At 48.5% G+C, this 25,460-nt stretch overlaps 1 protein-coding gene across 3 annotated transcripts in view; it reads right to left on the reverse strand.

The window, feature by feature from the left end:
- WWC1 (WW and C2 domain containing 1) overlaps positions 1-13,662 on the reverse strand; it is a 65,907-nt gene extending 52,245 nt beyond the window's left edge. For 2 of the 3 annotated variants that reach the window (XM_053956569.1, XM_053956568.1), the window contains exon 1: positions 13,525-13,662. In XM_053956569.1, the coding sequence (XP_053812544.1) occupies positions 13,525-13,643 (119 nt within the window). In that variant the 5' untranslated portion in view covers positions 13,644-13,662. Of the gene's footprint in view, positions 1-3,469; positions 3,556-13,524 lie in introns of those variants that run through there. The other variant, XM_053956570.1, reaches the window with a different exon arrangement.
- Between the last annotated feature and the right edge of the window lie 11,798 nt (positions 13,663-25,460).

Genomic DNA, 25,460 nt, shown 5'->3' on the forward strand with positions numbered 1-25,460 from the left:
CACCGTGTCGCAGCAGATGGAATTACAGCCCACGGCGCAGCGCTGAGAAAGCGTCAATCTGATATTTAAGCTGTCTGCTTTGAAAGACAAACTACAAGTGGCACAGCTGCCTGGCTGAACCCACACTCACCACCCGTGGTGCCAGGCAAGCACAGCACAACTGCACTGACAGCAGCTCAGGAGTGAGCTGTGACTTCCAGGGGAACCATGCTTGGCAGGAAGGTCACTCCCACCTCAACCTGTCACTGCTGCCAGATAATCCTCGGGCTGTTCCAACTTACTGCAGCAGTAGAAACTGTGCCCAAAAAGAGAGGGAGCAGTTTTCTGCATGCCAGCAAAATCAGTGAGGAGTCAGATGGGCACCCGGGCTAAAGGAATGGCCACCTCCCAGAGCAGGATGGCTCAGTGCCTCCTCAGCTCCAGCCCTGCCAGTGGGGCCTGTGCTCAGGCCCACAGCCAGAACCAACCTCTAGGGCAAACATTTTTACTTCTTCCACCACCAAAATTGTAAGTGGTTCCAGTACTGTAAGCAATGGTTTGCTACACCCTTCTCAGATCAATCAGAACCACTTAGAGTTACTAAAACAGGGGGGAAATCAAATTCCCCTCCCATCCAGCCTCTACCTGTACAGCACTCTTTTAAAACATGGGATTTGTTAATAACTTTACCTCTCCTAGCTTTCCTCATCAACATATAATAAAAAATACTGGCATATTATCTGGTCACAGTAATCAGAAACACCACACCTCACATACCAGCTGTTCCCCTGTGTGCATCTGAACTGTTTGATGGGTGAAGTGCCTACCCTATAAAGCTAAGAAATCACTAACTCAGGAATCAGCTTAAGGAGAACAGGGTTTATCTAGATCAATTTTGTGCTTCTTCCAGAACTACACCAATTCATATAGTTCAAGGACTCAGTGCTGAATCTTCACACCGGTATGTGACCAGGCACCAGCTTAGACACACTGCTGCTCCGACATGGCAGATGATACAAATTCTCAGTGCCCATTGTAAAAGCAGCAGCTTTTCACAGTTACCTGGAAACATTATTTCAAATCAGCTGAAGCATAGCTTTGTACAGCAGAGCCCCCAGGCACAGAAGGGAAAGTGTCTCTGCCACATGCCCCCTGATCACAGCACAAGACAGCAGCAGGGGATCCAGGGCTCTTCTCTCATCACCAAGGAGCACAAACTACCTGTGACTGAATGAGAAAAACAAGTAAACAGGACTAAAAGGGCAATTTGCTACACCTGTGCCAGCCAGAAAAATGCATTTACAGTCCTTAGTGAGTTGAGTGCACTGCTCTGTCTTCTTGTTCAGCTCAATCAAAGCATCCCACAGGTGAGCTGCTACAGAGCAGAGCAGGAAAACCAAATCAGACAACACAACTTTCAAAGAGGGACTAACCTCAGTGATGAAGAAAGAGCGCAAGAGCTCTGCTGGCTTTTCCCATCCAGCATCAATGTACTTTATAGTCTCCCAACACAAAACTATGCACAAAGGATAAAGAGCTCATAAAGCTACAAAAAGGACCAATTCCAAAATAAGCCAAAAAAGAAGCAATTCCAAAACAAGCCATCAGGAACACTTTGTGGTAGTCCAGATACAAGAATAAACCACAGCTTTCCCAAAGGGTATACAGGGAAATTACCTAGATGGAACTGACCAGGCTTAGGTCCAGTTTTAGGAACTGAGAAGAGCTCTGGTTTGTTAGTGATTGCCCACAGCAGTACAGAAACACCAGCACAGACAGAGGCCCAGGGCCACCACTCTGCTGCACAAGCAGAGCAGCTGGTGGCTGTGGAGGGGACACAGGGCTGCCACTTCCAGCTGTGACAGGATCCCAAGGAAGGTGAGGGCAGGCACAGAGCACAGAATCGCACAAGTCCCAACCCCATCTTATCACAGATGCTGGAGGCACAGGCTGAGCTGTGTTTTCTCGGCAGGATGCCTGGCAGCTGCTGTCCCATTTCAGAGAATCCTTGTGTGACGAATGACGGGCAAGACAAACCAGTTGCATCACCACACCCTGCCCAGGAACGCAGCACTCACCGCCTGCATGCAACACCACCAGGTGCAGGAAACAGCTACTCCATAGCAGTGCTTTTCCCTGTTCTTGATGTTAGAAAGGGTGTACTTCATCTACAGTCCTTAAAGAGGTTTGAAAACCTAAAGGATTGGCAATAGTGTATTCATATCCATCTCCTAGTGAAGAACTGAGGCTACATTCTTTCAAGGCAATTCACTTCCACTTGCACAAAACTACTTATTTAAGACAGCGGCACTCCAAGCTGTTACTAGTTTGACTTTTTGCTTACCTGTGGGATATGAAAGTTTGATAAAGGTATGTGACATTAAAATAAGTTGAGAAAAACATCCTAGTAAGTTCTTAAACCTATTTGCTTTTCTTAGTATGACAAGCTTTACAATATTTCTTGCAATTCTCTGCTTCATACTTTGTTCAAAACTTCCTGCTTTTACTAATAAAATAATGCCCAAAGCACACCAAAAATCTTTTAATAGAGTCAAAATTAAAGTATCGGATCTATTACACCACCCAGCCTTTCCCCTCCACTGGAGCACCATTAGAGCCTTTGGACATCTCATTTCAACAAGAAGGTTATTTAGTTCTTGAGTTCAGAGTAAAGTATTTAATCACCAAAGGATTTGCAAATTACACATGAATATGCATGTAGCACTTCTCACCATGACATAAATCCTATTGTATATTTATGAATGGATTGCTTTGCCTCCAGCTTCTACATGTATATAAACACAGGTTTTAATCTTCAATTCCTTCCTCCCTCCCTTCTTTTTAAGAAGTTGCTTAAACAAATTTGCATTTTTGGAATCTATTACCTACAGCGTATTTCTTGCCTTTTTCTTTTTTTAAACTCCACAAACCTTCTTCTCCCATCAGGCAAAGTGCTTACTTATGAAAGGCTTTAAAGACCCTGTAAACATGGCCATAAGGGAAATAAGCAGCAGTGTTGTATGGCTTGGGAGAGAAAAAGTTGAAGCAACAATCACTGGAAAAAGGAGTGCACCAGAGCTGGAAACACAGAGGTATAAAATGACAGGTCAACAGCTTGCCTTTGACTGCAAAGCCACTAGCTAGGGGGGACTAAACTAACAAATACTGAGAATGCAATATAAATAATAAAACTGTCGTTGTGAGATCCCTAATTCATACTGACATAACCCCATTATTCCCTACACCTCTGAACAGGCATCTAGGCTGGTCACAAAGCAGCTGGACCAAAGCAGCATTCCAGCCTGTCTTCAACAAAAACAGGTAAGAGGCAGTACTGTCATTCAGAGTTGGTGCCACACAACTGCCCAACTACTCCAGACAAGTAATTTAAACAATAAAGCCTTTAAAGAGCTTTGTTAAAATTATTAAACTTTGGTTATTTCACTGCAAATCTGCTCAGTATTAAATGTGACTGCAAAGGAACACTTACCAATGTGCCACACTCCATCAGAAGCGAGTGCCACAAGCAGATTTCCAAGCAGAAGGTTTATGGGTGTGAGTACCCCTTGGGCTGTTCTCATTCTTGTTACTACACACAGCAAAACCCCAACACCCAGGAGCTAACTGCACCCAGTGCCACCTTCTTTCAAGGACCTGGTGCCACCTGGCTCTGGTGAGAAAACCAGAGCAGCCTCCAGGCCCCACCTTGCTGCCTGGGGCTGTGGCAGCAGCCAGGGACACGATGGGACAGGGTCTGACACAAGAACAAACCCTCCCAGCCCCAAAGAGGCAGGTCTAAACCTGGCAGTGAACTGCAGCATGCTCAGCTGCAGTCATGTGCTCCTCCACCCTTCGAGGGATCTCTTCCTGCCAGGAAGAACCATCACAGCACCTGAGCCAAACCCCAGGGACTGCACTGGAAGGGACTCCCAGCCCAGCCAGGCTACTGAAGATGCAGCACAACTTGTCAGAGGTACCACCCCAAACTGCAGGAGCCTGCATCTGGGAAGCAGATAGAAAAGAAACCAGGAAACACTCTGGGGTATTAGCTACAGACTACTGGACAAATAGAGAATAAAGATGAGAAAATTCAACACAGAACATTTGCTTTAGGGATAAGAGTGGCATTTACAAAAGATGTGTGAAAACAAGCCTGAGTGGAAGACTACGTGTGACCAGTTCAGTTGCAAATTTGTCTTTGCAAACTAAGATTTTTATTCATGCAACCCTTTTGCAAATGACCACGCCAAGCTCCTGCCATGCACCTCTCCCCTTCCATCCACACAATCTTTTCCTGAAAAGAAATCTTAAAAATAAAGTGAGGAGTACTGCCCAAGGAATAGAAGAGAAGCAAGTGAGATGTGCATTAAGAAAGTATTCACACGCAGGTTAAGCTTTCATTAGCATCAGGTAGGTGATGGCAGATACCTTCTAAACTGAATTATTAGTAAGCCAGTTGTATGAGAAACTCACCAGGGCTGCCACACAGCAGTCATTGAATAATTAACAGATAGATGACAATATATCTACCTTTATTCAGAATTATAGACCAACTCAGCTAAGTTTTCACATCCAAATTTAAAATGCAAAACATGGAAAAGTTAAGAAGTCTAAGATATCTTACAAAGCTTTAGTGCCACAGAAAACCACGGGACATGGCAGAAGCCATGGCATTTCCCTTCCCTCCACATACAGATTAAAATAAGAGAGTAACGCTCACTGATCTCTTTGCCAGACAAATCTGCCCATGTCTAGAATACTGGAAAACTTTTTGAGAACTAGCTGTTAAACAGCCTAAAGCCTTCTATGTATGTGTCCACACATGAATTAAACAGTCCCATCAAGGTAATAACTTGTGTTAACTCTGATAATTAGACCTTGTGGTGTGACCTAAGAAAAGTAAAAATAGCCAACCTGGCTTACTGCCTTGCTGGCTGACAAGCTGTTTAGGTTAGCTGGATGTGGAGATGACTTTCAGGAATTTCAGAAAAATCTAAACAAGTGGGTCAACTGACAGCTGAAGTGGAGAGAGACCAGATGTTGAGAAATGTTGAATAATATACTGAATGGGAGAGTTTAACCTCCTTAATCTCTTCAGGGTTAACACACCACTAATCAAACACACCTGAGCATCACCACATTCATGTCCCAACAAAAAAGCCCATTCAAAGTAATGATTTAATTTCAAGTTGAACCATGCCAAAAACTCTACAATGTTATTCATGCTAAGAATATTTATTAAAAAAAAAAAAAATTCAATATGAAAAGCTCACCTGGAATTAGCTATAGTGCAGGTCATCAGAATTTACATAAGTCTTACTATTTTTTCTAAAAATACCCAGCACCATTCCAAGACAGGCCATCAGCCTGAGATATCTCACAGGAAACAAGCTGGATAATTCAAAGAGCTGCATCACACATGACAGCCAAATACCTTCCATTATCATCCCCACCCAAATCCCCTTTGAGATAATTTGCATAAGCAGCTCAAATAGATCCTCAATGTTTCAAACAGTCCAACAATGGAGCCAGTGTCCAGGATGAAGATGTCAGAAGATGACTCCTCCTCTTCACTCAGGGGCCAGGTGCTGTGGTGTGACAGGTTTCTGCTGCCAAGCCATGGTGCCAACGTGCCTGAGCCCCTTGGAAGATGTCCCATGGGATTTATGCACCTGATGGCCACGGGGACAGCCTGTGCAGCTGTGCCACCAGCATGGCTTCTAGTGGCTGCAGAGGCTCAGCTGGCTCATGGCATCCAAAGCTGTGCTGAGCACAAGCGAAATTAACCACTAAATTAACCACAGCACAGTTTCACAGAGCACTTCTGGGGTTACCTACATCTCCCTGTGCTGCTTGAAGGGTCCAGAAGGTTATTTTACCCACTGCTGTTCCTCTGCAGGCCATCCTCCCTGTGGGGTAGGGTTGTGAAGGATGAAATAGCAGAGAGCCCTCTCCTTGGCAGGGGACTGCCCTTGTTCTGAGTACAAGGCTATTAAGGCACTTGAAAGTCACATATGAGAAATCTGCAAGCTGTTGCAGGGTCATTTAAGCAATAGTTTCACTTACATTTCAGTTCAAAGTAGCTCTGTGACCACCTTACATCTCAGCTCTGCACAGAGCAGATATGAATGACTGCCTCTTGAAAGCAATACTGTTTATTGCGTGCTTTAAATCAATAAAGCTTCCCTCCACAGAGTACATTCTTCTAAAATAGTAATTAGGCATTTGAGGAGAACCAAACAGTTTCACTAAACAATACCATTAGTCCTGAAACGTCAGTTTGACATCTCAGCCAGAAAGCACTTTGTCAGAACTAATTAATCCCTACAGCACCTCCGTGAGATTGAGAAAGCAGTTCATCTGTTTTTTAAATGTGTTGGGTACTTATGCTGCAGAACATTGTGGCTGGGGTGGAAGCCGTCAGTATCAGCACAAACTGAGAGCAAACCAAGCCAGGAGAACCCATCCAAGAGCACAGAGAACACTGACAGCTGTAGCATTTGGCTTCTTTGCATCTTCCTGTTACACACCAAACCTCCTGTGACTATCTGGAGAGTCTTCCAGATGCCACTTCACTGAATGAGTGGCAGTGAAAAGCAGTTATTTTTCTGCAGGGAGCAGTTTTGCCCACTGTTTGTTCAGCCAATTATCTATGCATGTAGCTTTAAAGGGAGGAGGGAACAGTAACCTTAGGCTCTGTGAACAAGAACTGAGCTTAAACTGCTCAAATAAAGCCAAGTCCTCATTACCACAAGCAAAGCACGTAACCTTACTAAACAGGTCTCACAAATGGCAAGCAGCCAGCATGAAAAGTATTTCTCTCCAAGGAAGTGGTCAATCTGCATAGCTCTCCTACAGGTGCATGCAGTAGCACTAGTCTACATGCCTCCACCTGACTCTGCCAAGCTGCTGCCACCCCTCTTTATTGATTAATTATTCCAGCTAACACTTGCCCTGCTGGTACAGCACTCAAGGCCACCAGGTTCAGCCAGCCCTGGCACAGGGAGACCAGCAAGGCTTTCCCAAGGCAGCTGTATGGGAAGCAGCTCTCCCTCTCTCTGAGAAAGGCTCGAAGGTGTCCCACAGGACAGAACCGAGCGCCAAGCCCAGCCCAGGACATCTCCCTGCTGTCAGAGGTGAGCTCAGCAGGGTCCGTGACGCGCGCAGGAACGCGCTCTGGGGCGGTGACGCTGCTCGGAATGCTGAGCACAGAGCAAGGACAGCCTTGGCAGCCTGCAGCCACCTCCAGGAGCACACAACTGCAATCATTTCCTAACAGACTCCTCCAGAGCTGAGATTAGAGCCAGTCCCAAAAGGTGGAGTGGTGGGTCAGTGACAGGACCCCTCTGAGCCACCTAGCAAACATCACTTCTTTGTGTACAAGTGATTTCGTTAAACTCCTTTGGACAAATCTTCCCATTCTTCTAATAAATTTTCTGGCACAGTCTAGAGAAATTTAAATCAGATTCAAATATGGAAAATTTTGCTGCAAACTCATCTTCCCATAACTGTGCTACCTATGAAGCTGCCCTGTGAAGAACATCTTTAGGAGATGCTCTGCCTTATTGCTAGTTTCACAAGGGCTCCAGCATGTAAAAATCCATTCTTCCTGTAAAACTCAATCAGAAATCATGGGGCAGAGCTAAGCACCTGGGAACACATCCAGAACTGGGCTGGCAGAGAGCCTGACCAGGTCAAGTGCCTGGGGACAGTTTCACAACTGCACCCTCAGCAGCATTCCCGGGTTGCCACCAGATCCAGCCCCACTCCCACTCCTCCAAGCCTCCCAGCTCAGCCCCAGCTCTGCACAAGCATACACAACCTGGATCAACTGTTTCTGTAAATGAACCCAGATTGCAAAATTACATTTTTCAGCCAGATCAGCTTCTGGACCTCACTCCCTGCACTGATACAGAATTTTACCCTGGCAGAAGCAGCAGCTTAAGGTGCCCCAAAAAACAACAGCACCAAGCAGCTGCCCAACACTGCAGCCACCTCTCCCCTGTCATACCCACACCTTCTGGAATTTACTAGCCAATTTCCTGCCATTCCACTGGATGGAGATGAAGATAACTACCCTGGTATGAAAATATATGACCTACATAGGGATGGAATTATTCATTCCATTGCCAAATAAGTTTCCAGTCAGTGGCAACTTCTAACTTAACACGCTGTCAGTTTTTGAGGCAAAAGTAAAGGAGTGAACTTGTGAGCAAGATGACCTTGCCAGAGCAGAAGATGAAGCTCAGCCTACATATTTCCAAACAATGTGATTTACAGAGATTTCTTCAAAAGCATTTCTGATCCTTTAAGACTCAGAATTCCCCAAGATTCATTAAAAAGCTGCTGAGCTGAACAAAGTCTCATTTCTTTTTTTTTTTCATGTTCCATAGGGAAGCAGGATAAAATAATGCTTTTTGTCATTCTGAAGCCACTGCCAACATCCTCTGTCTCTAGACACGTGTGCATACCTCACCTTTAGCAGCGATGCCCTTGTTAAAAGCAGCACACCTGTTGTTTTCAGTTCCCTCCCCAGTGTGAGGTGAGCTTACACAACTGAGGATGCACACTGGCTCTGGAGGCAGCCCCTGCAGTCTTCAAAACATCCAGGCTTGTCTGGGGAGTCCAGGGGGGGGGGAAAAAATCAACCCAAACCCCTGACAAAATAATAAAGTCTGATCTTTTATAACTGAAGCAGTGTGATGGATTTCAGCTCCAACCCACTTTTCCAACCTACAGGTGCATCCTGAGCTAACTCATCTTGGAGGACACTCAATATTAATAAATTAAAATAATTTCAAGTGTCACAGTAATCTTACTTGCTATCCTTGTCTCCTTATGTATTAGCACCTACTTAGACCAATCATTTTGGAAAAAAAGTGAGAACAGCACAAATCCTACACATTAGGACACCTGTTCCGAGAGGTGGCATTTGGATGACTTTGAAGACTGCACTTTGGTCACTCCCTTCTGCACTCGTGGAAAATGGTCATCAGCAGTTTCTATGGGCACACACTAAGCTGCCTGTTCCTTACAAAGCTGTCAGCTATTTTGGGGAATGCAAACAGGAGAAAGCAGCAGATTCACATATATATGACAGGGTGCTTAGCTAGATATCAGCAAACAAAGGCAACAACAGGCATCAAACTAGCAGCCTTCAGCTGCATGACCTACGCTGTTGGCACTGATGAAAGAGCATTTCTCTCCCCTGGTTCTTCTATTTTGGAGAATTTTTCTCTCATCTCCTTATGCTTACTGATTTTCATCTACAGAAGAGCATAACATCTTTTGTTCCTGCTGCCTTTCATTGCTCTCCCTTCTTCCAGCCCTTTTATTTTGAAGGATTCTCACACTTAAGTTAGCTATAGCAGCTTTATTCCAGTCATTAAAGTTATTTCACATTTCAGCAAGTAATCCAAGGAGTAGACAGTTACATGCGAATTTTCAGCACAACGCTCATATTTCTAAACCTTTAATAAAGGCAGTTTGTAGACCAAGTGTGCAGAGCAGACTGGGATGAAAAGCTTAAAGAACAGAATAATGCAGAGGAGACAATACCCTGCAGCACTTCTCATAAAGCCTAGAAGGGCATGGCTAGATGATGGTGCTCTCCATCTTATATGCCTGGCTTTTCTGCTCTGAAATCCTCAGGCTCAGCAAAGCTGAATCTTCCTGAGTAAATAGGTGGCCCTAACTATTTTAAATACTCAAGACATGTGACACCACATGCACTGGCCCTCAGCCTTGCCAGATCTCTTCACCAACGCTCTGCTTTGGAGGTTCATACTGGAAAAACCTCCATGTGGAGTAGGAAGGGAATTTAGGTAGCAAATGCAGAATCTGGGCTTTTACTTAATGAACATCTCCCAACCCTTTACAGCAACAAGAGCCTTCAAGCAATGAAGGGCCATCAACTAAGGCACTGCTGCCTCCCAAAATATCTGATGCTGTTTAGTAATTTCACCAAATTTAAGCTACAATTGCTCCTATTTCAATAGCTTTTATTCTCAACAGGAGTCCAGTGATAGAAGTGAAATGAGAAGTTCAGTCAGCTCCATCTAAAATAACCCAGAAAAACCTGCTTACACCACCAGGCCAGTAGGAGAGTACAACACAAATATTCAAGAGTGGGATGGATTATCAGGCATGGCCAAATTTTCAGTTCATCCTGAAGCTTCTGTGTTGAAAGGCAAGGAGAGGTTAAAAAATTTATCCTCTTACAAAACAGCCTATAGGAGAGTAGAAGTTCCCCTAAACCTGGTGAAAAGAGCCCAAGGACAGCACAGCACTGGAACAGAGATTCCCATCTCTAATTCTCACTTCTGATGAAAGCTGAAATCTCACTCAGGGCACTTTGTTGTTCAAGTGCTGCTCATGCTGATGCTAAGAGCAGGCAGCAGCTGGTGCTGAAGTTTTGAGACACCACTGGTATTTTCTGTTTGGCCACCAGCACAGCAGCTTCCAAAGCAGATGCACCCTCTGTGTTAAGAAAGCAACTGAGACAGCTCTCTGGCATGGTTTACCAACTGGTATGTACTGGTGCAGACCTGAAAGGCCGTGCTTAGTTTTAAAACCAGGAATGACAAATTTTCTCCTCCAGCTCAATAAGGTTTGATCTCCTGTCACACTGTATTCAATTCCCGAATTATCTAATTTCCAACAGATCTACCAAACAAGACAGTATGTGAGCTTCCTCTTACAAATGGGAAAACACAGCAGGATTTTGGTTTTTTCCCCACCTGTTCAGAAGAATTACCTTAGAGCTTTTTAACCTGAAATTCCTGTAATGCAAAGTACCTTGTTTCTTTTCTGTTAAACCACACCACAGGGACAGCAACAGTTAAATCACAAAATTCTTCAGATTATTTAATCTTAGATGATTTCCCAAAATGTTCCAACATCCACAGGTTTCTCAGGACCACCCTGAGTCTTAAAAGGTACAAGGTAAAAGTGCTCTGACATGCAGCTGCTTCAACCAAGGCTCCAGGCACCTGAGCATCACTCGGGTCAGCTCTGCAGGACAGTGAGATGCCACCAGGTGCCAGGGACCTCCTCCTGGCAAAGTCTAACAGCCCATCAGCAGCACTGGAGTCAAGAACTGGAAAAGCACCAGCCCACCTTCTGATTTCACAGCCCAGGGCCAGCTGAGGTCCCAGCTTTCACCCCCTGCCTCCCCATCCCTGCTGGAGACCCCCATGTGCCCACAGCCAGGTCTGCTTCCCTGGCAGCCTGTTAAACCAACCTCAGCAGGACTGCAAGCCTGCTGGCACTAAACAACGGCATGGCCCATGCCCTGAAGGTAGATAGTATCCCTGCTCATGTTTATTTCCACTAAATTAAGCTAGAATGAAGGATTTAGGGAAGGTTTAAAGATCTGTGTTCTATCTTTCACTGCCAGTTGCTACTCGCTGATCAGGTTTACAAAGGTCCCTGCTGACACTGGGTTCAGAGTGAGCCCTAACACACACATCTTCCTCCACATTCCTCAAACTTGCATTTCTACAGCCATGTTACCCACTATCTATTGCTTTCTGCTGGGTTACAGACAGAATGTATAAGCACAGCACACAGAGCACTGTAGCAAATTCACAAACCCATGTATCAGATGCAGCAATTTTAAATATGACTTGTAAAAGGCTAAGCTTTCAGTCATTTAAACTTTAAAATACAGTGATAAAGTTCAATGCTCAGTGTGTAAATCCAAGTTCACTCCCCTACAGGGAACAGGCATCTTATGACCTGATGAGAAATCCCCCATCAACTGGGTTTCACAGGCAGTGGTAATTACTTGGAAGAGAAACTTCTTTCCTGTATGGCAGAAAACAATTTCAGCTCATAAAAGCTCATGGTCCACCAGATGATGTGTAAGTGTTGTGCCACATAGTTGTTCTACTGTGGACCAGCAGATTCTTCAGAACCTTGTGGATTTTCAGGGGCAGTTTCCTTGGTAGCACTACTGGAAGATGACTCAGATGCAAAGCTCGTCAGGGCCACGTGTATTCAGGTGTATTTCTATGTGCACAACAAGTGTCATGTGATAAGAGTTATCAGAATGTGTTTGATTATTCTCCTCTAGCAGTGGTGAGCAGGTAATGATTCTGCGACAGCTCAGTACCCATGGCTAAATAAGGCACCCATTTAGTCATTTCTGTCATTCCTGAATCACTAGCCAAGGACACACAGGAATTTTTATAAGCCTGCATTAGGCCTATTATATTTCTCACTCATCTTCATTCTCTGAACAAAATAAGGATGCCAGGAAAGCATTTCTAATTTAAGCTTCCATTGACTTTTATGAAGGTTAAAGAAACACCTTGGAACAACTCTGTTACTGGCCCTTCTCCGCCACATTCCTAAAACTGAACCCCAAGACGAGTTCCAAAGCCCTGGCTGGCAGCAGGTTACATTTGTGTACAGTACACACAAGGATTATTCCTGGAATGCAGAACACTCCTTGAAATCTTGTAAAACTGGACAATCATTCACTTCCATGCTTAACAAAAAACCCATCTAAGTAAACAGAGCGAAGGCAAAGTCCTGACATCCCACCAAGAATGAAAGCCCCTTCAGGGAACTGATCGTTGGAGCAAGGGGAAGAAAGGAACGCAGACTCAGAAATCGATTGCCCTTTCTGCCCCACAACAAGGAAAATGCTCACTGTCAGATGGGGAAGTGTGTGAAATTTATCAACAACAAACTGCATAGTTCACATTGTTGGAATTTACAACTCGCTAGGATGGATTTTTGAGTTCCTGTTTCTGGGAACTTCAGCTAACAAAGTATTAAACGAGAAATTTAAAAACTTCACATTTCAGTGGTGATTGAGTAGTTGAGCTTCCTGCACGTCCAAGCTCCCGTGCTCTGGCTCACCATGATCGCCTCAAGCATGGAACTACAACATGCTGGGACAGAGTGTTGCTTGGAAATGACCTCGGTATCGAGCAGCACCCTGTTTTCTGTTTATCTTACTTTTCTAAGCGAGTGCTGCAGGAAAAGAACTCCTCACAGCAAGCAGGAGCAAGGGGATACCGCAGGGAAGAAGGCGGCAAAGAGGGGCGAACAGACACACCCTGAAGTCAGTGACCTCCGCGACGGCCAAGCTCGAAGAGGCCACGTAGCAGCTCGCAGAGGTGGGCCACGATGCAGAACAGGGCCCGCCGAAACCTCCGCGACCCCACCTTGTCCCGAGCCACCGCACGGAGCCACCGCTGCTCCCCTGGCGTGCCCCCAGCCCGCAAGGGCCGCATGGCCGCGCCGATCGCAGCGTGCGCTGCGGCTCCGCAGCGCGGCTGGGGCCGGCCGGGGACAGAGACCCGAACGGCAGCGACACAACTCGCTGAGCCCCCTCCATCCCCCCGCTCCCGTGCAGCGGGCAGGCGCCGCTGCCCGGCCAGGCCCGCAGGTAACGCCACCACCGTCCCGCCCTGCCCTGCCGAGCCGCGGAGCCCGAGCGGAGCCGCGGGACGGCGGCAGGGGCCGGCCGGGCTCACGGGGAGCCGCGCCGGGCTCTGCGCGCACACCGCGGGGACCCCGCCCGCCGCCCACCTGTCGCGGGGGTCGACCCAGCTGGTGGTGCGGCTGCCGTGGTCGATGTAATACACCTTCCCGTCGTAGTCCCGCGCCTCCTCCCAGCCCTCGGGCAGCGGCAGCTCCTTCCGCGGCATGGTCCGCACCGCCGGCCGCGCCGCCCCATGCACCGCCGCGCTGCGCTCCGGGGGCCGCGCCGGGGCTCCCCTCCCGCGGGCGGCGCGCAGCGGTGCGGGGGCCGCGCCGGCCCAGCCGCGCAGGGAGGCGCCGCCGCCGGGCAGCCTCACATGCCGGCCCCGCGGCGGGGGCGGGCCGGGGCGGTGCGGGAGGGCGGCGGCGGCGAGCCCGCGGTCAGCGCTGGGCGCGGAGCCCCGGCCGCTCCACCCGCTCACGCCTCCATTTCCTGCTCCGCCGGCGGCCGCCCCGCGAGTCCGGCGGCACCGCCCCCGCCCCGGCCACGCCCACGGCCACGCCCTGATCACGCCCCGCACCCGCCCCGGTCACACCCACTGCTTGTCCACACCCACGGCCACGCCCCTCGGTCACACCCACGGCCACGCTCCGGCCCCGGGCGCGCTCCTGCGCGTCCCCGAGCGCCCCGCGGCGGCGGGGCGCGGGGCCCGGGAAGGTGCCAGCCTTGGGGCTCGGGGCACCGGGCCGGGGCCGGGAACAGCCGCCAGAAGCGCTGAAGCGCCGAGGACACAGCGCGGGTGGCAGGGAGCGGGTCGGGGATGCTCGGTGCCCCGGAGGACACGGCCGAGGTGTGCCGGTGCTGGCATCGCACGGACGAGCGCAGGAGGTGTCCCTGCCCCGGGTGCACTGCCCGCGGGTGGCCCGGCTCAGCCGCGGTGGGCTCCCCGCAGGGGCTGGCGGGGAGCCAGGAGCCACCGGAGCAGCCCACGGGGGTGACGGGGGTGACTTTCTGTGGGCTCCAGAGGGAAAAGTCGTGGCAGCTGGAACCTGGGTACATTCGGACCATGGGGAAGCCGGGTTATAAAAGTAGTTAGGGTGGCACAGACAGCCCCCGGTACAGCCACACGCCGCAGGGAGGGTGATGGTGCCCATCCCGCGGGCACGGACCCTTCCTGAGCAGCCGCAGCCGATACCTGAGCGTGGCTCTGGCACAGCTGCCGTGCAGCATGGAAGCAGCTATGAGGACATGCCCTCCGCAGCCTTCTCTCCCCACACTTCAGTCATTTCGGCTTGAACAGACAGCCCATGACAAAACATCACAGTAGGAGCTCATGCGGTGGCATGCGATGGGGCCGTGAGCTGAGGTGGGTGACGTGCCCAGCGTGGCGTGAGGGGAGCTCTGTGTGAGGTGGCACTTTCCTGGCGAGCACCAGCCACCGCCGGCTTCCTACTGTCGAGGGCAGGGGGAAAGCGAGAGGTTTTGTAGAGCTGCAGCTATTGAAACAGCAGAATGGAGCAGGGATCCCTGCCAAGCACAGGGGTGGAAAAGGAAACTGGAGGATGGGAAGAGGGGAGCCTCGAAAGGCTGGAGAGGAAAAGTAAAAGTGAAAAAGACTATTAGAAATAACATCTCACTTTTGTACGAGATTCTATGGGATTTTATTCTATCAGGCTTTCTGACAGCCTGCTGGGAGTCAGAACTGCTAATTCTCTGGAGGCCGAAACAGAATGTGGTAGCAGTTGGCCGATGAAGTGGTTGAGCAGGGAAGAAAATGAAGACAAGTAAAACTGAAAGTGAGGCATTTGGAAAATAGCCTGGTTTAACCCCATTTTATCTGAAGCCAGATTTGATGTGGGCTACTAAATAAGTTGCTTTTATGAACAGCACTATACACATGGGTTTTAAATTAATAACAAGTGAAGACTAAATGAATAAACACTGTTTCTGTCCACAACTCTAAGCAGGGCTTGTGGTTTCTTTCAGTAGGGAGCACTGGGAGCACTGGGAGCACTGGGAGCAGTGCCACTCCAGCCAGCAGACACCAGCAGCGCCGGCAGCCCTGGGCCCGCCCAGCGGAGGGCACTGCATTTCTGTGCGGCACTGGGCTACTCACTGTGGCTGTTTGTTTCTCTTTTCTGCTTTTAATTTTGTGGATAATGGTGTTTCTCTCTTTGTAAAGCGCTCAGCAATGTGCTCAAGACATTTAAAAAGGGGAAATGTGGCAATAGGAAAAAAATCAGCAGCAACCAATGCTTTTAAATATTACAAGAGACGTAAACAGCAAAGTGATAATAAATTATTATGTATTTTCATGGTCCTGTATTTGTGGTCTTATGTTCCAGCACAGAGACACTTCCAAAAGGCATGTTTACTTTAAAGCTTTTTTTCAAAATTTCAGAGCATATTTAGAGCATATAGCAAAAGGCTGTATGTAAAGAAGCTGACCGAATACCCTTTCTTTTACAGATGTCATCAACTCTATTCAGGAAGAAAGTAATTGTGTATTTTTTTTAAACATAATTGCTTTTGAAATAAATACCTCAGAAAATATTTGCAGGTAGTTCTGACTCAAGTCAAAAGATTTTATTTGTCCACTCCTCTTTATTTATTAACTCAGAAAAAACCCTAACCTGTCATTGAACCATATGAATTTATAAATGTAATCAGGAATGTGCATATGGTAACGTACTCCCTTTTACCACTTACATTCACAACAAAGGAATTCAGCGTTATCAGAGTCTGTTTGAACTGTAAAACAATAAACAAACAGGTGATTGTTTTCTTATGAGCAAAGAAGAGGGAGGTTTGGTTTGTAGGTAAGCTCTTAGCTATGTGAAAAGGAAGAGCGGAGCAGAGAACAAAGTCTGCAGAAAACGATTTTTTTTTGCCCTGGGGTCAACATCTCCAGCACGACTTCATGTGCTGCACCCCCCAATCCCACCAGAGTCCACAACAGGCTGGTTACAAACTGCTCAGTAACAAGAGCTGCCTTTATCTGCCCCTGGTCTCTGTTTTAGAGGAGCTGGCTGCTTGATACTCGGGTTGCTTTTTTCCTAATACATTCAAAAGTCTCTAATTTTGTACTTTACACCTGAAGCTCTATTCTTAATTGAGTGCAAATAACAAAAACTCAAAGGTGAAAAGTGGCTGAGGCACAGTATTGGTCTCTTAGCTAACACCTTCAGATATCTGAACTGAAATAGGAGGGGAAATGGGTTTAAATTCAATTACCAGGAAGCAATTACATTTAGCCAAAATGCTACATTTTATTTAAACCCTCCAGTATATTTCAACTTGAAACACAGTATCATTTCTGTGGAGAGCTCCCTTATTGTTCTAGAAAGCCCCTTCCTTATCCTGCCCACCCCCAAACTGTATGTCAATATTTTTCCCTTTCCAAATGGACCTTTATTTTTTTAGAATGGTCAAAAAACGGGTTTGGAGCAATGGAACATTTCATTGTGGAAGTAACCTGAAGCCTTCCTGCTTTCAGAAGCTGTTTCCAGCCCAGCAGGAAGAGCAGAGGTGCCCAGGAGGCAGGGAAGAACGCACACAACCTGCTGTACTTTCAGTACCAGCATGAAAGGGATTTTCTGTAAACACCGGCAAAGCCACTTCATTGTTTTCTTTCAAACTACTCCTTAAAAGACCCATTGCTGGAGGCCTTAAATAAAAAGAAAAGGCATCTGACATACACAAAGCCATCCTGCTGCTCTGGCAGGTGCTGGCTGTGCCATGCCTGGTGTCCCACTGGTCCCAGCACCCCTCGTTCCAGATGAGGCATCTGTCCCTGTGTCCCTGTGTCCCCGTGTCCCTGTGTTCAGGGCACAGGGAACGTGTGGCACAGGGCTGTCCCACACAGGGCAGTGTGGCCAAGGAGGGATGTGAGGGATGGGGGGGGGGGGGGGGTCACAGCTTCCTACAGCAAGGTGACATTAAATACTGGTCATTAAATAGGAGCCGTGCAGCAGCTGGGTTTTCAGTACACCAGGGAGCCTGCTGGCTGGATTTTGTCTTCTTGAAAGTGGGTCATAAGAAGTTTCTGACTAGTTTGTTCATGAAACAAGATGCAATAGAATCACACAGATTCATTGAGGCTGGAAAAGGCCTTTAAGGTGGTCAAGTCCTCAGCGGTGAGGCCATTACACAGGGCTCTTATGACCCGGGGTGAGCTGCTGCAGTCTGTGGGACAGACAGACTGCCTGTCAGCCACTCCTGAGTCAGGGCTCTACCGAGCCACGGGTCAGTATTTACACCTGCAAATGTTCAGGCCATCCCCTGCCATGGGCAAGGCTGGCTCTAACAGGGCAGCATCCTTGCCAGCATCGTTTGCAGGGCAGGAAACCCTCTGTCAGCTGAGCTCTGCCTCGGAGGGACAGGATACATTGCAGGACACCTTTGACAGCTCTTGTGATTCCTGCCACAAACACGTCACTTGGCTACGAGTTTACTCTGTGCTGCCTTCCCTATCCTTGGCACTTTGTACACCTGCATCAAAGATCTTTATCTTTCAGCAAACAAGCCTGCAGCGAGGGAATAAATTCCTGACTATGACCTTTGGGTGCTCAGATTTTTTTTCACCTATGAACAAAACAGGTTTAGGTGTTTTTTTTTTTTATCCCAAAATAACCCTTATCTCTGCTGTTTTATTAAGCCCTTTTGTGCCCACTGTAAGCACTACCATCATCCCTCGACATTGCTGGGAAGTTCAGTGTGTGTGTTCCCAAGGCTATGCCTTGTCACAGGCTCTAGGAGCTGAGCCTGTGTCTGTGAATCTTCTCCCTTGCAATAACTGGGAACTGCTTGACCCATCTGGGAGACCTCCCCAGTGAAACCGGAGCTGTTCGTGCCCGGCTGTCCTCTGCAGGGCATCAGCAGCTCTTGGCAGCTGCCACCCAGGTGTCACCCAGGAGCCACCCAGCCCTCAGGAGTGGCCGTGAACAGGCACTGGAGCTCCTCAGCAGAGGCAGAGGCAGGTCTGCCCTCGGCTGCCAGCCCTGGCCCTGCGGATGGGAATGAGGAACGGGGCCAGACAGTTATAAAAGTTTAAAAATAATGGTCAATAAATTTCCATCAACCTGTCATGGAGACCACGTATGGCAGAAAAATGAATTGGTTTGATATATATTGCTTTTATCACTGGCTCATTATTTGCTCAGAAATCAGGGAGAACTCCTCCCACCAGCGGGATTGTCCTGGTCGCACGTCAGCTCCCGAGCCTCCACCTTTCAGCCCTGCGAATGAGCATTTGGCGTTCCTGGCAGCAGACGTGTGGCTGCCCGAGCGAGCGTCCCCTGGCAGCCGGGCGGGTGTCCCGGAGCAGCGGGCGGGACAGCGGGGCACGCACAGGGCACGGCACGGCCCGAGCTCATCGCACCGAGCGTGACAAGTGTCCTTTGGAATTCCTGCTCGGGTGCAGCTTGCGACAGAGATGTGCCATTGCACTGGCACTGGTAACGCACCCGGAGCTGCACGAACACCGCGGTGCCACCCCAAAGCAGCGGGGACGGATCGGCGGGGCGGAGCGGCACAGCCACCGCCGGGCCCCGCCGTGCGCGGAGCCAGGGCAGGGCGAGCAGAGACACTCGCCTTTGCCGGCACGGGCTGTGCTCCTAACCTGGCAGAGGGGCTCTTCTCTCGAGTGGGGCTCACCTTACACTGCGGTGCGAGGCCAGGGCTCTGCAGGCGGCATTTCCGTGGTCCGGCAGAAGCACTGCGGCACCTCTGCCTCCCGGCAGGGCGAAGGAGCCGTGCCAGCGGCCGGGATGGGGCAGCAGCTGGTGGCGCTGCCTGGCCAAGGGACAGGGGCCATGGTCCCTCTGTGCGGGAAGCGGCCGGGCGAGGGACACCGGGCTGTTCCCGCGGGCAGGCTGCTGCCGGGGCAGGAGCCAGGCGCCTTGGCAGCCTGTCCTGCTGCCTGCCAATCTGTCCAGCGGCACGTCTGCAGCTGCCAAGGGCAGGGCACAGCGTCCTGCCCTCCCTGGGGTGCCTTGGGTGGCGGTGGAGTAGGGTCAGGTCCGGGAGCAACAAAAGGAATGTGGACATCCCTGTGACTTGCGGGGATGCATCCAGGAGAGCCGAGGCAGCTGGCTGATGGCACTGCCAGGCTGTTCCCTGCTGCCTTGGAAGTGCCATGGCAACTGGGGGAGGTTCGAGGCAGAGCAGCTGATAAACCAGAGGGTCTTCTGCCACCCGGGGGCACAGGCTGGAGAAAGGGGCTGACGGGAGCCTCATGAGGATCAGCAAAGGAAGTTCAGAGTCCTGCACCTGGGGAGGAACAACCCCAAGCACCAGTAGGAGCTGGAAGCCACCCAGGTGTAAAGGAGCTTTCCAGAAAAGGACCTGAGGGACAAGGGGTTGATCCTGAGCCAGCACTATGTTTTTGTGGCAGAGCGAGCCAGCAGCACCTTGGGCTGGGTTTGCCAGGGCATCACCGAGGGGCTGAGGAGGTGATCCCTGCCCTCTGCTCAGCACCAGTGAGACGTGGCTGAGTGCTGAGTCTGGTTCGGAGTGACCAGAGCGTACAAGACACACACGGACTTGCTGGAGAGAACCCAGCAAAGGGCAGTAAGGTGCTGAAGGGACAGGAGCAACTGAAACCGGGGGAGGCTGAGGGAGCTGAGGCTGTTCAGCCTGGAGAGGAGGTGGATCAGGAGTGATCTAATAGTTGTGTACGAGTGTCTGAAGGGAGGAGTAATGACAAGAGAGCCAGGATTGTCTCAGTGGTGCCCAGTGACAGGGCAAAGGAAAAAGGCAAAGGAAGAAATACAGAGTTCTGGTTAAACATAAGACATACTAATTTTGCTGTAAGGCTGACTGAGCACTGAATAAGTTGCTGTCACCAACCTTGAAGACAATAATATCTCAGCTGGACATGCTCTTAACATGGGGTTATCCTCACCTGTCCTGGGACACTCTGGAACCAAAGAAAGAGCTGGACTTCAAGCCCTCCAGTAGCCTCCACCCACAGCAATCCCTGCTTTTCAATAAGGGCCCTGTGCAATGTGTGAAAACTCTCCTCTCATGTGCTTTGTCCCAAGGTTTTTAATAACCTGCCTTCCCCACCTGGGCAGAGACCAAGTCATTGAGATGGGGATGTTTTCTAAAAGATCACTCAGCCTTCAGAGGCAAGCAGGAATATGGTTTTTATCTCTACAGAGAACTTCTGACAGATGAAAAATCTGATTTATCCAGTAGACCCTATTGAGTCAGTGACTTTTGCCAACAACTAAAAATGAGATGGTTGAATTACTGATTTATAACACTAATATTTCTTAATATTTTACTTTCATTTATGTGATGGTTGCAGCTAGTGGAGTTTGAGGACAGAAAGGTATTTGACACAGCCACAAGGCCTGGGTTTTAGCAGCATAGTCAGTGGTACAGCCCAGAGTCCTGCTGGCCGATTTTCCTTTTGTATGCAACCACCAAATTAGACTAAAGCCTGCCAAAAGCTGTCATCTAAAGATGAAAAACTTCTGTAAATACAATTTCTCCAATAGCAATGCTGCTGAGCTGCTGCAGCAGAGCACGGACAGCATTACAGAACACTGCCTGCCACCTTTGGTACTCATGATAGCTTAACTGCCACTTCCATTGTAAATCCTATTTGTTAAGGATTTATAAATTGGCTGCATTCATTTGCTTGTCTGAAAGTTGGCACACAGCTCTCTCCCGTGGTGTTTTTACCACATTTTACTTTATTACTTGTTTTTTTTGTCCCTCTCCTTGGCTCAGAAGTAGCCTGACTGTAACCATTAAATCCTCCTAAGATGCTACACAAGTATTTTAATGAACAAGGAAATGAGGGGAAGACTAACCTGTGACATTAGATGTGTGTTTGGAAGAGCAACACCCCATTCCTGCTGCAGGAGGTGAGGGGAAGCCTGGGCAGGGCTGGTGGCACCTGCTGAGCTCCAGGTGAACTGGAGCACATGGGTGGGTGCAGGGCATCTGCTGGGCACCGACTCTTGCCCCTGGTGCAAACCCCACATTCAGCAGGTTGGGAGAGGCTCCTGTGGCTGGTGGTGGAGAAGGCTGGGCAGCCTGCAGGGTGCTGGCAGGCAGACCCCAAACTGTGTGTGGGAGAGGCTGGCAGGGTCCAGTCCCTGCCTTCCCTGCCAACCTGTTTTCTTGCTGGCCATCTGGCTGCATGCCTGGCTTGGGTACCAGAGCACATCACACAGGTGCCTCCACCTCTGTGTTTTTACTTACTTTTGGTGATTGTGGTGGGGAGGCTGAGCTGACACAGTGAGCTGTCAGCTGAGATTAAAATTACCAACTCAACCCCTGAGTGTGATGGGCCCTGCTGTGAGGGTGCTGTAAAGTGTTCTGGATCTGTATTTGTGCCACCCAGTTTCAGCTGCTTGTTAAATGCCCCTTGCTCTTCCCAGCAGCTCAGATAATCACCTGCCAGTTGTTGCTGCTGTAGACACACGTGGCTCATGACCACAGCTCCAGCTGTGCCCAGCACTGCTGTGCTGGGTTAGGCAGAAGCAGAAAAGGCTTTATCAACACAGGAGTTGGTGCTTTGACACTGGCAATGGTATTTGCCTTCCTAGAGCTCTTAGTCATGCTCAAATGTTGCAATCTGCCTCACTGGGGAGATGACAGACATACAGGGGGAGGAATACAGAATTGTTCTGATATTACTGACCTGACCAAGCAGTTCCAGCATACAATGTATGTCTGTATATTGGTACAACCAGCAGCAGAGCCTTCAGAGACAGACCCTGCCCAGTGGAGCCACCTGCCATGCTCCTTCACTGCTTTCTGTGGGCCAAAAGTGGCTCTAAGGCTCTGAGATCTTGCTGCCAATTCAGAAATGTGCAGAGTAAAACATCTTTTGCAGCTGTGTTAGCATCTTTACTGTGTTGGATGCTGACTCTCTTCTGTAGCACAGCCCTTGGAACTTGGTGCCACAGTGGTGAAGTGAGTTTGGTTCCAGAGGAGTGACAAGTTTCAAATACAAGTGAGTACTGTTTAAATTAAGTAATCCTTGTAAATAAAGAACTTTTATCCTGCAGGCTGTACTGAAAGATTCTGGGAAGAAACTTTTATTGTTGGCAGAAAAGTTCAGAGGCAGCTCAGAGGCAGAGGTCCTGGTACCACTTCATTACACCTGCCTAAATTTGCAAGGTAAAATCCCCATATGAACAGAGAACAGTACAATTCAGTGGCTGAAACTTTACCTTTGGAGTTTCTTAGGGCTGTACCCTCAAGGCTGTGTGTTGAACATATTCCCATGTTTGATCGTTATTGAGTGCTTATTTGAGAACTGTTGTGAGTCTGTTGTCAAAGGGGTGATCCTTACAGAAATTACAGCACAAAGCACTTAATGCAAATTATTCAATGGCATTCAGTCCTGATGTGGTTTTCTTGGACTCTTAAACAGGAAATGACCAGAAAACATGAAGAACCTTAGAAGGTAGTGCCAGGTCATGTTCAGGACAGGTGAGGGATATCTGGCTCTTCTGTTCTTACAGCAGTGGTGAACCTGGACTACATGAAGATCAGATACTTGGCTTACAGAGGTGTTGGCACAGTCCTTTCTATCAGGAAGTTTCTGAGAGGTTGCATTTCCCAAGGGATGGGAGGTGAAAGTGGGAAGTGCCAGAGCCAGGCTCCCATGCAGGTTTGAGTCTGGCTCTGTGCACTCTCAGAGTCCAGTGTGTGCTCTTGTGTCAGCCTGCACTACAGGTAGCAAAAGAAAAAAAAAAAAAAGAAAAAAAAAAGAAAAAAAAGTGCCTAAGTGGCTCCGTCCCTTTATTTATTCCCATGAGAGTTTTGTGGATGCACTGGGCCAGCTTTAGGAGGAATGTCTGTGTGTGCCTTAATCTGAGAGACACCAACCCCCTAAGGAAGGCTGACAGGGCACTGCTGGGGACTGGCGTAGGCAAGGCAGTGCCAGCAGGCAAAGGCTGGTACCTGTGGATGTCTCGTTGGCAGAACTGCCATCATGTGGCCCAAGTGCCACAGGTACCACCTCGAGAGGCAGAACAACCGTGGTGGTGAGGAGCAGGCTGTGCTGAGACACGTGCTGCACCCACAGCCAGTTCACTCTTTGGGATAAATCAGGAAACAAAACAGGTTTTTTTTCCAAGCTGAAATGCAAAGTTATAAATACTAAATTCCTTCAGTTACAGCAAACTAATAGGAAAAAAAGAGAAATGTACTGTAATGCTGATTTTCCATCTGGTTTTAGCATCAAACAGAAGCATATTCTCGGGTTCCTGCTCTCTCTACAAGCAACTCAGTTTGCACTCAAGTGAGCTGGGAGGGCAAACCCATGCTCATGGCACTCAGGCTGGCCTGAGCTCGTGCTCTGTGCCTTCCCACAGCCAGCAGTGCTTTCCAGGCCAGGTCCTTTCATGGGTGCCCTTGCTCTGTCCTGGTCACAGTGCTACTGGGGACACAGACACAATGTCACTGCTAAAGCCACCTCTTAACTACTCCCTCATAAGAAGAATCCAGTTCATGTCTCCTTGGCAGTGCTTCAGGTTAAGCATCTATTCCATACGGAAAAGTGTAGCAAGGAAAAGAGATGAAAAGCAAGAGCTTTGAGAGGAACAGGAGATACCAGTCTGAGGTGAGGAAAGGGAAGGTTGTGGAAAGAAAAAGGGAGAAACAGATGCTTCAAGAAATGGGAAACCAAACAGGACCACAAGAGAGATGGCCATGGCCACAGCAGTCCAGTTGTCTCCCTCATTTGTTAAATGAAAACTCTTTAGAATGAGCTCTACCAGTCAGCTGTTCTTTCCAGACATGAGAGAATTTAGCTCTTTTGTCATAACTACAAAATATACAGCAATTCTTTCAATCTCTTTGGTGCACCACACAAGGTTCTCTAAGTCACTGGACACAGTGCAGTTTACTTGCCAAAAGGACAGGCTGGGTAGTCCATGTAGATGGGAGTGAGGCTGGGGGTCTGTATGGGAACACAGGGAAAGTGAAGTGGCAGAGCCGAGGGGCAGAGCTGGGAATGACCTTGGTCAGGTCCACGTAAGCTGGGCCTAAGAGCTCAAGTGTATTGCTGGGGCTTTCCACACGACCTGTGCTAAGCTGCACACTGGCTTTGGAAACTACAGCTAGCCCTGGGGCAGTGATCTCTGGTGAGAATTTAGCACCATCTCCCAAAACTCTGTTTAAGAACATCCTGATGGTGTGTTAGTTGCAAAGGAGATGAGTAAGGAGTCCATCCCCTGAAATTTGTTACATCTCCTTTGATAGTCATTAATATTCAAAGGATGCTACCCTTTTAGCTTAACTGAGTTCCCTTTGAAGTAGCAGAATCTCCAGTTCTGAAGAGTTTCAGCTTTAGGAGAATGGTAACAGAATGAAGGGCACTGGGGATTGTGCAATGGGTTCTCATTTCAACCCTCTCAAACTGCAAGAAAAATTCTATCCCAAAAAATGAACTATCATCTTACCAGGACAGGGCCAGGTAATCCAGATAAACTGCAATAATGCAAAGTCTCTACTTTGTGATTTCATGTTTTATTCCCTTGTTAAAAAAAACCCACTTCCTTAAGAGATTTCACTTGTAAAGAACAAAATAAAAATGTAACAACACTCCAAGTCCTTCAGAAAAAGAAAAAAAAAAACAAAAAACCAAACCACCTGCAGTGATGAACAATCAGGACTTTATCTGAAAATGCAGCCAGATTTCATCTTCAGAGGATGAGTAACGGCTGGGGGTGCCCATGGGGTGCACACGTAGGTGTAACTCCCAGTCAGAGTGGGGTGGCTCTCGTTTGCACAGAAAAATGAGACATGCTTTCTGAGTGCTCCAGGTGCTGCACCACACAGGCACTGAACTGCTCGGCTTTAAAAACGCCCTGGAGTGAATTTATGCCCATAATCAACTCGAGCATCTCTATTGCTATCATGAATCATTAAAAACCTCATTTGCAACCCCAAAAGCAAAACTGTTCTCAAAATTAAGTAGAGCTCCCCAGCTACATCCTTAAATGAGATAAAAGCGGCAGGGCTCTGGGTGATGGATGGCTCCCTTTTATCATCACCAGGAGTGACTGTTTGC

The sequence above is a fragment of the Vidua chalybeata genome, chromosome 15 (genome assembly GCF_026979565.1).
Source record: "Vidua chalybeata isolate OUT-0048 chromosome 15, bVidCha1 merged haplotype, whole genome shotgun sequence".
In the NCBI taxonomy this organism is placed as follows: domain Eukaryota; kingdom Metazoa; phylum Chordata; class Aves; order Passeriformes; family Viduidae; genus Vidua; species Vidua chalybeata.